The sequence below is a fragment of the Eutrigla gurnardus genome (assembly GCF_963514095.1).
Source record: "Eutrigla gurnardus genome assembly, chromosome: 7".
Taxonomy (NCBI): Eukaryota; Metazoa; Chordata; class Actinopteri; order Perciformes; family Triglidae; genus Eutrigla; species Eutrigla gurnardus.
In genome coordinates, this window is record NC_139921.1 from 28,918,085 (window position 1) to 28,933,057 (window position 14,973).

At 42.7% G+C, this 14,973-nt stretch overlaps 2 protein-coding genes across 2 annotated transcripts in view; one reads left to right on the top strand and one right to left on the bottom strand.

Moving 5' to 3' along the window:
• Positions 1–14,973, bottom strand: part of LOC311015404 (phospholipase B1, membrane-associated-like) — a 63,516-nt gene that overhangs the window by 18,803 nt on the left and 29,740 nt on the right. The window lies entirely within an intron of this gene.
• The window catches only part of LOC311016279 (uncharacterized protein), a 13,716-nt gene continuing 255 nt past the window's right edge, over positions 1,513–14,973 (top strand). The window contains exons 1-5 of the mRNA XM_084013880.1: positions 1,513–1,670; positions 5,534–6,460; positions 6,502–6,589; positions 10,934–11,255; positions 12,503–14,973. The exon at positions 12,503–14,973 is cut by the window's right edge and continues 255 nt beyond it. Of these exons, the coding sequence (XP_083870006.1) occupies positions 5,543–6,460; positions 6,502–6,589; positions 10,934–11,255; positions 12,503–13,292 (2,118 nt within the window). The 5' untranslated portion in view covers positions 1,513–1,670; positions 5,534–5,542 and the 3' untranslated portion in view covers positions 13,293–14,973. The remainder of the gene's footprint in view (positions 1,671–5,533; positions 6,461–6,501; positions 6,590–10,933; positions 11,256–12,502) is intronic.

The following is a 14,973-nucleotide window of genomic DNA, read 5'->3' on the forward strand; positions in this document are numbered from 1 at the left end:
AAAATACTCCATTGCAACATGTCCCTCAAAGCAGTACCGGCAAAAATCTCTTCATGTATAAAATGACCCCTGTGACTGATATATGATAGCTTGTTTTAAGTTTAAGTTAGCTTCATAATGCAGTTAGCTAGTTTAGTCTCCCACCTAGGGGTCAGGGCCCCTCCAAAGGGTCACCAGATACATCTGAGATGTCACGAGGTTAATGACAGAAAACAAATTTCTTAACGTCTTTTTTTTTTTTAATGCGCAAAAGTATTTTTATGTTCTGGCCGTTCATTTTCACAACAACTGTGTTTTTGGGGAGACTTTTTAAACCAGGCTCCAGAATGAAATCTTTTGAACGTGCAAAACTAGAAGAACTGGTCCCCGTGGAAACGGTGACGTCACGGCCCCACTTCGCACACTGTATTACGTTACCCAAATAGTGGTGCACGAGTAAGAAGATGACATGTGTTTTAGTGCTATCTGATAAATTTATCAACGCTCCTCCAACAAAGTGTAGATTTGCTGCACCGTCACTGTAATCAGCGTGGACGGATTCTTTACAAACGCAAGAAGGGCTGTCTATTAGAAAGTTACACCGCCACCTAGTGGTGCACACTATAGCGTTTGAGATCATTTTACGGATCGTCTTCAAAACAATGTCGTCTTAGCGCTTTTTTTGAAAACGCAAAAAGGAAAAACCTTCCTGTTTTTTAGCGATACTCTTGTCATGTATACGTAGCCTCAGTCAGATAAACGAATTGTACGAATTGTACAAGTATACTCAAACTTTATTTATAAAGCACGTTTAAAGTGACCAACGGTCGACCAAAGTGCTGTACAGGGCAATCAATTTAATCGTAAACATAATAATAAAAGAACACATAGAAATACAGTACAAGGCTGTCTGGCTCAGGGCAAAAGATGTCTTCAATAAGGACTTAAACACCTCTAGGGTCTGGGCATAAAGCCAGGTCATAACGCTGCATTAACTTGGAACTTCAAACAACTCTTATAAAGTCACATAAAAATATAAAAATAAAGTGTACTTAAGTTAGTTTCCACCCCTGGCTACTGCTATTAATATCTAGAATGTGTGGATACTCTGACTAACCACTACTTATTTGTTTTTCAATGATTAAAAAAAAAAAAGTAAAATCAATCTTTAGCAGAACTTCAAACAACTCTTATAAAGTCACATTTTAAAAAAATACAAAAAAATGAATAAAACGTACTTAAGTTAGTTTCCACCACTGGTTACTGCTATTTATAGCTAGAATGTGTGGATATTCTGAATAACCAATTATTTGTTTCCTTCTTTAATATAAAATAAAGCCCCAAAAAAAGCGGAAGAAATATCCACCATTTAATTTTACGGTTTTAACATGTTTCTTTCTTCTCCAAACTAAACAGGCTTTCACTTGTTCGACAAATTAAAGCGTTCGCAGGAGAGACGCGGGGAGAAATCATTAGAGAGGAATCCCAGGCATATGGCTGGCTTTTGTCGGCTCCCCTCCCCCTCCCTTCCTTCCCTCCTGCCGTCCGCTCCGCAGCAGCAGCAGCAGCAGGACAGAGGTAGTTCAGTTTTTTGAAGCCGTGGCATGAATGATCTCATCTGAACCTGATCTCCGCTTTCCCTGCCGTCGATCCTATGACCGAGACGGGAATAAAATAACACAAAACACGAGGTGAGTACGCAACACAACCCGGGCGATATCTTCCTTTTTAACCGGCGACACCGACGGGTGACCGTTTTGTTGTTTTTTCTAAAAAAGGAACTTAAAACAAGCCCCGGCCGCGGCGGAAAAAAAACTCTTGTTTTTTGGCTAGGAAGGAGGAAGGACCGCGGAGGATGTGTGTGGGTGGGCACTTTTTGGGGGGAGCTAATTAGCTTGCTAGCATTCTCTCTTTTTTGTGTGTTGTTGTTGTGAGTAATGGCAAACGAAAAGGCCAAACTTGAGACGAATGCCAAGCGTTTTGTATATACCTCCGCGGAGGCATCGTTTCCCCCTCCTCCGTTTCAACTGAACATCTTAGCTCCAGCTAGCTTAGCGGCCCCGCTCCGTAAACCGTGAAATACCCGGAGCCAGTAGCTAGCCGGCTAGCTGTTAGCTACTAGCGCAAAATGGCCTCATTGTCGCTCGGTAGCTCTGATGCTGAAAAGACAAAGCATGCGGCAGTCACGGCCAACGGCTCCCCGGCCGCTCCAGCACGGCGGGCGGGATCCGAAACCGGCCAGCCGAGGCTGCGAATATGTGTTATTTATTATTTCTGTGGGGTGTGTGTGTTTAAAAAACAACAATAACGTGAGTTTCTTCGTGATTTGAGCACGTCGGGCTGTGGAAGTGGAGGGTTTTCGGTGTGCTGCGGTGGGGGATGGGGCAATGCTAGGAGCCATTGACGTAAAGCGAGGCTGCATTTTGTTTGGCTCCAGTCTCCTAGCATAATACAAGGGCACATTTTGTAGTCATGTGTTTCATGTATCAATACATATATAATATACAGTGTTTGCGTAATTTCAACTAGGTTTTTTTTTAACACTTGATCACTAATTTCCTGATTTCTCCTATACAAGTTGTCATGTGTGTGGCATTTTCTTGTTAAATCTTTACAACAGTGTCACTCAATTGTCTATAATATAACAGGGGGGATACTTAATTTGGATTGATTGATTTAAGTGGAGATTATTTAGATCTCAATCACTTACAGTCAGGCATCTATAGCAGACAAATGTGTCTGAAAATGTATATATATTCACATTTTTAAAAGGTGCACATACAGGATTGTCAACAACGGGTCAGGTTTATAAGCAAGGATGTGTTTTTTTTTACATGAACTTGCTTTGATTTGGTGTTTCGGTGCATAACAATAAACTATAAATAAATAAAATTGACAAATTTATGATATTTTAAGATCTGTACAGTTTGTGCAGGAATGTGCAAAAAGTACACCGTATGATATATATAGTCTGTGCAATGCACAGCGATAATCGTAGGATAGATGTGTTTATGCAACACAGAGACAAGATGATGTGAATCACAAAATTAAGTTATAATGGTTATAAACAGTCAGGTTTTTTCCACATTCAGGTTGTAGTTTGTTTAAGCATTTTGTTATTATGGTGGTATATCGTGTTATTTGGCCCAAGATGGTGTTCATGCAATAGTTGCAATCAGTGTCTGAGGTTTTGGTAATTAATATATCATTTTTTTGTCCTTTTACATTCTGCAGCTCTGCTGTTTTTGGGAATCAGTTTTTTGTCTGCTACAGGTGCAACATCAGAGCGAACTAGACATAAACCAGTCTTTTCTCACAATAAAATACATGTTTATAAAAACAAATATTACTCTGTTGATTTATTTTTACTTTTTTAATTAATGTCCAAGTTGAATTATTGAGATTTAACCCCCAAATGCCAAACTATAGGGTGTTAAAAAAACCACAGTGTAAAAAAAACCCCCCAACTGTTATCATGTTTTTCTTCACTATGCAGTGTGCTTTCTCTCAGATTGTAGGTCTTCCTGGTTGTATTTCATTTTCATATTTACACATTTGTTGTTGTTTTTCCTTCAGGGAGATAGTGCTCTCTAGTGTCTCTTGTTTAACAGGGGCCAGCCACAAATGCACTAACACAAGAAGACAACATATGTCCATAATTGCCTTTTCACCCTTTTGTATTTTAGATCTTCGGGCACTTTCATAAATGACCTTTTTTTCCTCCCCCTATTCTGTCCATTGTCAGGAATTGTTATTCCCAATGCAAGCGAGGACTCAAAGCAAGCGAAGGCTCCCAAGCTATTCAGTGTACATTAGCTCCACTTCTTTTTATCTATTTGGTATGGGTTATGAAATTCATGTGATCAATCAGGTGATGACAGTAGCTGTTATTTAATCTTTCTTTCTCATTTTATGTCAGGTTTTCACATGTGTAAAGCAGCGCAGTACCTCCCCCTATTGAAGGCCGAAGTAACGGACAATTTACAATCAGTCCCCCATTAGAAATCACTTGTTTTGATTATATGATGATTAAAAGCAAAGTCATGTTTTCCAGTTTTTTTGGCTGTAAAATCTTGCACCAAACTTCTGTGTTAATTTTACGATGGTATGTCATTTGCACACAGATTACGAGGACCGTAGGTTTGTTGGGGCATTTTAAGATGAACGTTTAAAGAAAAACTAATTCTGCTTTGTTGGAGATGTTTCGTGCATTTAGTTTAATTTTGGTTTCCACAGGAAAGTGGGCAGTTTCTTTTTTAATTGTTAACAACTCTTTGCTTTTTGCTTTCTACTCTGTAAACCCTAATGCTATGCTTTTACAGTCCAACATCTGTCAAATACCTGATGTGTCCCTGATTTTTTCTTTTTGTGGTTATTTTTAAAGGAAATGTATCACAAATAGAAATTTGAAGCAAGTGGAATAATTCCCCCCAACGCCCTGCCAACAGGTTTTTGTTTTTTCTTATACAGAGGAGACACAGCCGGACTCACTATTTTTTCTGTCTGGAAAATTAAATACAACAGTCTTCAGTTGGGAGCTCAGTCTCCTATTTACTTGCATCCCATTTGTTTCGGGGAGTCATAGAGCCTTTAATGTTGGCAGGAGTGTCGTTTTGTTCCTGTAAGACATCTGTGTGCCAAACGGTGTGCAATAAGGAAGTTGACTCTACTTTTCTTCCCCTCCCTCAGTGAAGAGAAAGTGAAAATCTTGTTCTACTAGTTTTAAAGCGTGGTGTGTGTTTGTAGAGCCGGAAACCTGATATCCCTTGTATATATTAGTGGTTCATGGTGGTACATTGTATTGTGATATTGTAAATGCTGTTATATTCTCATATTGTTACCACTTCTACCCCTCAAAAAAGCACCTTATTGATTAGGATATTTTCTTGATCACAGGTGGCAGTGGGAAAGAATGAGTGCACTGATCATTGTAACTTGAGTGCTGTGTTTGTTTTCTGACAAAGGTCTCTCTAGTCTGTGCTTACTTTGATGCAGCGTTTGCATTTAGTTGGTAACCATGCTATTTTCGGTGGCTCAGTGGTCTGTTAAAAGTGTGGTTGTTCCGCCCAGCAGGAGTCTTGCCTCAGACTGGCCTAAAATGGGCAGAAATGGTGCTGAACAAAAGCTGCTTGTCGCTCGTACAAAAGTACTTGAAGCGTTGCAGCCGGGACCAAGCTGCATTTCTATTGCCTGTGCCTCTCAACAGGAAAGGTATAGCAAACTTTAAGAAAAAAACTACAACAAACAATTTACTGTTTACTGTAGTCCATAAAGAGTTAAACCTGTAGAGTTTATTTTTAAAGTCACAGCTGCTGTGGAGCAGATTGTAGCCCTAGCTCCCTCATGTCCATACACAAGTACTACACCACATAGCCTCATTACATCACACTTTTACATAATTAATTACATGGCACTTATTTTTTTCACTATGATCTCAGCTAGTGAAATTCAGAACAGCATTGTGTGTGTGTTTTTTTGTCAGTGTGATAAATTGGTTGATCAGATAAGTGTCGGGTGTCTGACTGTGTTTTCTTTCTCCTCGCCGCCATCACAGACAGACAACATGTTCCCGAAGGGCACCAAGCGCAAGTTCTCAGACTCCGGGGAGGAGCCGGTCTCCAGCGGCGAGCACGTCCCAGCGGCTCCACCCGTGGTGCCTCGGGCTCTGACGTCGTCCTACAGCTTGCAGCGGCAGTCGCTGCTTGACATGTCGCTCATCAAGCTGCAGCTCTGCCACATGCTGGTGGAGCCGAACCTGTGCCGTTCGGTGCTCATCGCCAACACGGTGCGGCAGATCCAGGAGGAGATGACCCAGGACGGCACCTGGCAGATAATGACCCAGGCTCTGGCGGCCGCCCAGTGTCCCACAGACCGCCTGGTGGCCACCGAGGTGCTGTGCCGGCAGACGGACCCGGCAGCTCAGGCCGGGCAGAGCCCGAAGCCCTTCTCGGTGGTCGGCCTGGAGGAAGGCTACCACGCCGAGGAGGTGGTGATGGAGGGAGACGTGGAGACCGAGGTCACCATGTCAACTTTGTCGCCCGTCTCCCCCCAGCTGTCCTCGGCGTCGTACCTGGCGGGTCCCTTTGGCATGGGACCCTGCTGGGAGGAGGAGGAGGAAGATGGCGAGTGTGAGGAGGACGAAGAGGAGGACAGCGAGGAGTGTGTGTCGGAAGGAGAGGAGGGGGACCGGGACCAGCTGAACGCAGAATCCAGGACAGGGGAGCAGGTTTTTGGGACTTTTGAGATCAAGCACCCGGCGCCGCCCCCTGACCCTGCGCTCGAGGAACTTTTTTCAGACGTGGACCCGTCCTACTACGACCTCGACACAGTTCTAACAGGCATGCAGAGCGCCCCAAAGATGGGGCCGTACGATCTGCTGGAGAGCCTTTCCTCTCACGGGCCAACGACCCTCAGCTCCAGCTCGAGCTGCAGGTCAGACCTGAACGAACTGGACCACATCATGGAGATCATAGTGGGATCCTGAAACTCAGAACATTCCTCTGGCCTGTGCTGATCCCTCAGACTCTTTCCAGACTATGCACAGTACACATGTGCATGTTCTGTATGTGGTATTGTTACACGTGGAGATTGTTGGAGGTTTTGGGACAAGGTGGGAAATTAACAGCAAGCCAAGTAGATTTTGGGATAGGCTGTTAGCGGCGTAGTTAGTCAACCCTAACGGCCACTTAGGCAAGTCGGCAGCTGCTGTTTGGGACCTTCATCTTTTATTCAAAAAGTGTAATTTGCCGTAAAAGTAGTGACGGTGAAATTAATGAATTTTGGAATTCACAAGCCACCCGTGGCCTGTGGGCGAAGCAGTTAGTTTCCTACTTTGTTGATGAAATCCAAAACGTAACAGTTTCTGTGGGAGGGCAAAGATAATTACCTATACCATAATGCATTCTTATTTACGTACTTTCCATGTTTACGTCTGTCATACATTCTGTCATACTAGCTCCTTCTGGTCGTATTCTCTGCCATTTTGTCCATTTCTATTTATTGTAACATGGACCGAGTAACAATTCATCACACTACATGCATCAGAAAACCAGAACAAATTGTAAATCCAAATCTATGAATCAATGCATATTTTCCTAAAGATTTGAGCAATTATGAATGGAATATATGTATATGTACGTATGTGTATATAGAAATATATTTTTTGCATTATACAGCTGGGGGGATTTTGCAAGTATCATTTGATATTATTATTTTTTTTCCCCCTCCCAAGCGGTTTTTAAGATTTTAATGTAGCCAGACTCAAGACAGTGTCTTCCCATCGTTTGGTATAAGAAGTCGACTGTAACAGGTGTCAGGACTGGCATCGTCACACTTTTAAAGGCGCTGTTCTTTCATTTTCTCAAAAGCTTTATGCAGGGCAGGGAAATTACCGCCGGCCACCCACCTGGCTAAGATTTGACTGTTCCTGGTAAGTTTACAGTAGCCGGTGGGGAAACGTCGGTAAGTTCCCGGCTCTGTTCTACATACAGATCTAATAACAATAATAACAGCTCTTTTTTTTCCTCAAGCATTTGGAGAAACCCTGGGGTGATAACTGCATCAAGAAGCCATATTTCTTTCTCTCGTTTTGTTCGAACAACAAATGGAGAGTTCTGTGTGTTAACCCAATCTAATTTATTGTTTTTATTTATTGTATTTATTATATCTAGGTACAGACATGCCATATTGACGTATCAAATCAACCACGAGGCCTGATGAAATTATATTTATCCAAATTTTGCCCTCTGTTTTGAATGCAGTACCTATTTATTCCTCAAATTTTTTTTTTTTATTATTATTAGTAGTAATAATAATAACCGGGTTACTATTCAAATCACTATGCAGCTCTGTCATACGTGTTTTCAAAATGATTGTATACGACTCAAATGTCCTTTAATTCCTTTATGCAAACAGTTGCCTTTCTCCTAAAGATGTGGAAAAATCAAATGCATTTTTCAAATTGTTCCTTATCGTGATGAAGAGATTTAACTCAGGCAAACAAGATGTATTGACAAAAATACAGTATTACGACACGCTTAATACCTTACCACAACACTCCTGAAGGATGTCACTCTGGTCTGAATGGGAGCTAGAACTTCAAAGACTAATTACCGTTGTAAAATGTATGCATTTTTTTATATTAAGGAAAAAAACATTGTAGCATCTTTGTAAATATTTTTTATAATAAAAGGTGCAACTATTAATAGTGTGGTGTCCAGTTGGATGACTTGTTTCTGTGTGAGACATTGTGTACTTTTCAACAAGACGTTTATTGTTTCCTTCGCCGCTGCTCAAACCGGAGTAAAACGGTGCGTTAGTCGGGAACTATTTTCAGCCGGATTTACTACAGTTCCTTTGTTGATCATAGTCAAGGAACATATCATCCATTAGTGTGGCTCGTTGAGGTGTTTTAATTGTTTTTTTTTATTAGAATCAAGTCATTTTTTGGTCTTTTCATGGAATTTTCATGGAATTTGTCATTTCAAATGTAGAAATGATCAACCTTAAATGTCACTTCTCTTACTTTAAATGAAGACTGCTGGACTCATGTGCTGGAAATACACCAGAAATACCTCGGATACAGTTGAATCAGGGGGATCGGCAAATATGCAAATCTATGCAGCGAACCGATGTGGTGTTTACCTGCACAGGAACAACGGTACGTGTGGTTTTCCACCCGATCCGTAGCGCCCGGTGGGTTGGGAGCAACGTGAGCCAGAGATGGCAAAAAGTGAGAAAGTTCTGTGTATTTAACGGTTGAGCAATCGATATCGAAGCGTCTCTAAACGGATCACTTACCAAGGCAACTATCTGGAAATGAATTGGAGTAAATGGGTAGTTGTATGGCTAAAAACTCTTGAACCAACTCACACCAAGTGTCCGTACCGTACCAAGACACCAAATGAGCCTGCAGTAGCATTTAGAGTTGAATAATTTAAAACGGGAAATATCTGATCAAATAAATACGGAAGTAAACGTTCAGTGTTTAAACTGAGACAAAATCTTGTAGGATTTCTCTCGGGATGCATTTCTGCAGCTGGCTAGATCATGTCGATCCTGAAGGTGTATCGTGCCTTGCTCAAAGGCACTGCTACACTGTGTATTTTACTAGATTTCTCTTTGTAATGTTGTCAATTTAAAAGTGATAATGTCCCTTGGCCGTCCACTTGTGCTCTTGCATAAATCAGAGATTTTCATAGTCTTTAAACCCGTGTGTGGAACTGCCAAAAGGTGCTTGTTCATAAAAATTCTAGCTTACTGCATGCTGGCCCGCCGCCGAGTCTTCGTTTGCCCATAGTTAAAGATTAATGGCCTCTCGGTGACTCAGCAAAAAAGCAGCCTGAGGGAGAAACAAGTCATTAGAGAAAGAAACTATTGTGTCTTAAAAAAAGCAGCAAGAGGGAGAAGGGTAAATGTGAAACAAGACATGCAGTATTTTTCAGAGATATCTGCTACTCTAATCTTCAATCTAATACGTGTTGCTGTCCGGCGAGCCTTTCAAGTCGAGCTGACGGGGGAAATGCCCTTTTAACGCACTTAGACAACTTTGTGTTTTTATATCAAAATTCAATATATTTTTCTTCAGTTGTGTAACACGTGATGAGTTCAGGTGCTTGGCATAAACCTGGAAGTCAAGGCCGTATTTTGGTTGGACATGAAATCAGAATGAACACTAGTTTATCTTCTTTGAATGACCGTTTAAAACAACTTGCAACCAAAAAAGAAAAAAAAAGTGTTATTTTGAAACTCCTGCGAGCACAAAGGTTAGAATTTACTGACAAGATCTTTTGGCACTGATAATTTAAAGAGGTCAAAGGAACGTCAGCATTTTTTTGGGGGGGGGGGGTTTAGGGTGGATTTTAATGTGCAGGACAGTTGTCCCCCCCCCCCCCCAGAAAACACTACAAAATTTAAAATCAGCAACAATTTGTCAACGTTGAATACTTAGTTTCTGTTTAGAGGAAAGGAGAAGTAGATGTGAGCTGCGAGAGCTTCAGGAGGAAGAGACTGAAACAACGTGAATCAAGAGTTTCCTTATTTGGTGCTCTGCCTCCCGCTCTTTCCGGTCACGTCCTTCCTCCCTCCTCTTCTGAGTCATGTCTCTTTAAAACGATGCATTCAGATGCTCACTGCTACTCCCAACACCCGTTTAGATGATTCCAACTCTGACACATTGATTATGTTTGTTGATGATACACGAATACTTTTGAATAAACAGTGATATATATATGTATATGTATACAGTATATTTGGGGCCCTGTTATGAGATATTTGGTATCTAAAAACAGGTTGTTGTCATATTATTTAAACAAGCGAAGAGAATTAAATAGAGATAACACAGAGTTATAAATAACGATGGAACAAAATACAACGTATTCAGTCAACGGCACCTCTTTCAATGTTCTTGGATATCACTAGCCTCATCACTGGTTCTCAAAATGTGATCAAGAATATTTAGGAGTTGACTCCTTTTTATATATATATTTATTCAACAGCTATTTACTTTATAGATCAAGATTTTACGTGGTAAAAAATATGATTATTTTCTTGAATATGCTGTATTACTGTTCATTAAACTACCCAGCTGCAATAAGAAAATTACTCTTACAACACTGACGTAACATGTAATGAATGACACTTTGACTACATTTTGCTAATCATTCCGGTATTTTAGTAATATATTTATTAGTTTTATTTTTACTTGAGTAAAGATTATAAATGATCATTCCACCACGGTCAACCATGTTATCGTAGTGATGCAGGTTACGCCTATGAATTTCAGGTTTAGTGTATTTATTTATGTGTATTTAATACTACAACCAGGATCTGTATTCATACTCCATCACTCGTTGAACAAAATAAACCTCGGTCATACTTTAAAAAACAAAAATCACGATTATATGGACCACTTTCGCGGCTCACGTGTTCTCTGTGGTTGTGTCTGATTTTTAAGAGTCGCCCCTGAACGCAGCAGCAGCTCACGGTCGGAACAAATGGCCGCACATTCGCTGCCCCGTGAGAGGCGGAGGCGGACGCTTCGTCAGCTGGGGGGAACGGACCAATCAGAGGCGCCCAGTGACTCCGGCGCCCTCCCCCCTCCTGTGTGGCTGCTCCGCCGATCGGCCTCCTCCCCCCCTGCTGCTGCTGCTGCGGAGGGACGGAGCATTCCTCGTCTTCCTGGGCTCGACAGCGGAGGAACGCGTCGACGAAACGGAAGAAAACGAACGAAAACGACGGATTCACACGTCTCATGACAATATCCAAGACCACGTAAGGTAGTTTTTATTTTTTATAACCTCTTTTACAACTTAAAAAAAAAAAACATCCGCGTTTTTTCTCTTTAAACTTGGTTTAAACGGAGCTGGCGTTTCCCCCCATTCAAGTCAGCGAAGGGGTCGCGGGGTGTTCAGGGGTCAATATAAGTAGGAGGGAGTGACATTATTCTCGTTTTTTTCACTTCTGTAAAGAGAAGAAACTGTTAAAATACGTTGTTAAATCATATAATTCAAATTGGGTCAGTTGTTTAACTGTTAAATATAATCAATATGCCTCATTAAATAGGGCTTCATGTGGTATTTTGGGGGGGAAATCGAGAAACAGCGACCTGTAACTACCCGACTGACTAACAGACTCGTTTGAGTTTGAATGGATGAGTAAAGTCTGTCAGCCTGCAGTGAGTCACAGCAGTTGTAATGTTCACCCTTCAAATGTCTTTAAGTGGAAATACCTTGTAAAATTAGCAGTTGTGTGTGTTAAGGCTGGTTTCTGGTGTTTATTTAGGAAGCTGCTCGGAGGAGAATGGACAACTTAGCTATGTGTGCTAGGGGGGGGTTGGTGCTGTTACATAAACAAGAGGTTATTACATGGCAATGGGTGGGATGCTCAATGTGTCCCAAAATCAAACTACCTGGTCCACGCCAGTGTCATCCAAGTTAGCTTTTATTCCTATTTGCTGTCAGTCAAATCCGACAGGAAGTGTCCACAGATGACTTTATGACTCACAGTTGCCTAAGAACCAACCTGTAACAATTTCCATCAATCGGTTAATAATTTCCCCCCCAAAAATGGTCAAATTCTCTGGTTTTCTTGAGCCTTAAATGTGTTAATTTATGTTTTTTATCTTGTGACAAGCCTCGCATCAGATACCAATAAAAATAATACTCAGAAATATGAAATGGCACTCGTACATACACTTTGTGTAGTTATAACACACTTCATACACGCACATATACAAATTTATCAATAATTGTATCCATAGTGAAAATAATCCTATCGTTTCTCATCATTTTATTAAGTCTACTTGATGAATAAAACCAGTAAAATGTCTGGATTCCTTCAATATCGTAGTTGAAATGTCTTAAAGGGTTCATAATGCTACTTTAGGGAGTTTTCTACTCCAGTGGATACACGTGGTGTTTTAACACAAATATGGAAAGGTATTAATGGGAGCTGCACTCTGACAGAAACATGAATGTTGGTCCTCAAACATCAGGCGTAACCGCTCATCTGTCTTGTCATGTAGGTCGATGTTGGGTCGCGGCGTGAAGCGGAAGTGGAGCTGCCTGGAGGAGCTGGAGGCCGAGACCCTCCCTCCCTCCGCAGAGAGGGGGAAGAATGAGGAGGACGGCGGGGGAGACGAGGGCGGGTTCCTCGCGGCGGGTCCGTCCAGATCCGACATGAGCCACCTGCAGCAGCGGCAGCTGGTGCTCGGCCTCTGCATGGAGAAGCTGCAGAGCTACCAGGCGGGGATGGAGCTCAGCCTGCGCCGCTCCGTGCTGCTCATCAACACGCTCCGGCAGATCCAGGAGGACATGCAGAGCGACGGGGCGGGGGCCTGCACGTCGGAGGTGCTCCTCAGCGGCGTCCACCGGGACTCCTGCCTCCTCCGGGACGACATGTCGATGACATGCCCCGGGTGTGCGGAGGGCGATGACGGGGACGACCTGCCTCTGTCTCCGCCCCTCTCCCCAGAATTCCCCCCTCAGGAGGCAAACGGCACGTCGGAGCAGCAGAAATCGCTACCCACCTCCGCCGCGATCAATACGTTCAGCGACGCGGTGAACGCCATGGGCTACCTCGGCGACCTCGCCCTAGACGACATCTTCGAGGACATTGACACGTCGATGTACGAGTCGTCCGATCTGCCGTCGGCGTGGGCGGCGGGCTCCCTGTGGCCCGTCAGCGTGTCGCTCTGGGCGGACGAGGACGTGAAAATGCGTCCTCCCGGACACGGCTCGGCCGGGAGCCTCCAGTCCTGTCTGATGGACCTGAACGAGCTGGATCACATCATGGAGATCCTGGTCAAGTCCTGATCGCCAAGACGAACTCCTGAACATTTTTAGTCAAGTCAAGGTGTCCGATCGCAGCCGAGGAGGCGGGAAACAAAGACTTTTTTAAGGCTCCGTCTTGATATTTGCCATGAAAATGGCAGCTTCAGCTGGTTTTATTTGATTAATTTATAACGAACCATCCGACGTCTCGAGTTACGTACACAAACTCGCTCCTCAAATTAAACACAGAATATTTATTATAACACATGAAGCAAACGTCCACTCTGAAACACTTTTTATACCGTTATTTCAAACAGACAATGTAAGTGATGTGAAGTCACATATGGATATTTCGAGCTGACATTATTGCTGACGAGAGAGAAATTTCTGCAGCCACAGTAGCAGAAAACCTCTAAAGGTGGATTTTCCTTATTTCAGGAAATGCAGATGGCTTTAAGTTTTCATTTTCAGTGGTTATGCCACTTTTCTCTCCTGTTTTATTACGTTTTCTTCAGACTTTCTCCGAGTGAAGGAACCTGAGCTGCCACGGTTCAGTCAGATCAGACTTTTCGGTTGATTATTAATTAAAATCCCTTCAAGTACACAAGAGAGTGCGTGCCTCGGTGAGCCGGGAGGGCAAAGGCCAGAGGTTTTTTTTACTTTCAGTATTGCGACTGAATGGCTTTTTATCACTCCGTGTTTTTAATTAAGACACCGGCCACCGGGTGGCTCGTGAAACTCCACCGGATTTGTGGATTTACCAGCCAAAGAAGCAAAAGTGTCTGATCCCACGTTTATTTTTTATTTGTCTAATATTCTTATTTATGAATGAAAACACAAACTGCAGCAGATATGATTTGTGTGTGGAGTCTAGTGTTTGGGTGCAGGTGTAACTTATAATTCAGATTTCTTTTTACGAGCTTGTGTGAGAGAAACAAAGAGTTTAATGAGTTTTTTTAACCTCCTCGGCAGCTTGTATTTGCGGTAAAACGTGTATTTTTTTAATTCCCGCTCCGATCGCCTCAGAGTCGACAATCAGGACGGCTGTTGCCACGTTTTTTCCCCCCCCAGAATTGTAAACGACAAAAGAAGCCGATTTTGACGTCGTGGTTTTTTTCGTTATCACGATGTTTTAAAAAACGGTTTTCTATGTGAATCTCCAAACCGCCTGTCTGTGGTTTTACTCCCGTTCTACCTCCTGCTGTCTGTGTGTTGCCGGTTGACACTCCTGTCTGTCTGATAGAAACCTCTTGCTAACTCAGTCCTGTCAGACCAAAGCCATCCGTCCTCCGTCTCAACCATGTGCCTTACTACTGAACATGATTTTCTTTATTTTATTTCCGGTTTTAGAGCTCAACGTCATCGATTAAACAACCTGAGATTGTGGTGAAGAACCGCCATCGTTTCTTCCCTCTCCTAAGCTTTTTTTTCTCTCTCCTGTTCTTGGTGAACACTAGTGGCATATGAGCTTAATGTTTCCTGACAGGATGACAGTAAACTAGCTGAGGGAGGAGGTGGCAGCGAGGGCCAGGAGGGAAAAATAAGAGGAGGAGGAGGAGGGGGAAGGAAGCAGCTTGCGTCACTGGCTCAGGAGGAGGGGTTTCCTGCTTGTTTTGCCCGGACTCAGACCGCCGACCAATCACACGAGACGTACGAGGAGCACACTGTCGCTCCGACAACAACTTGTTTTTTGTTGCTCTGTACACAAATGCGGTGTGAATCT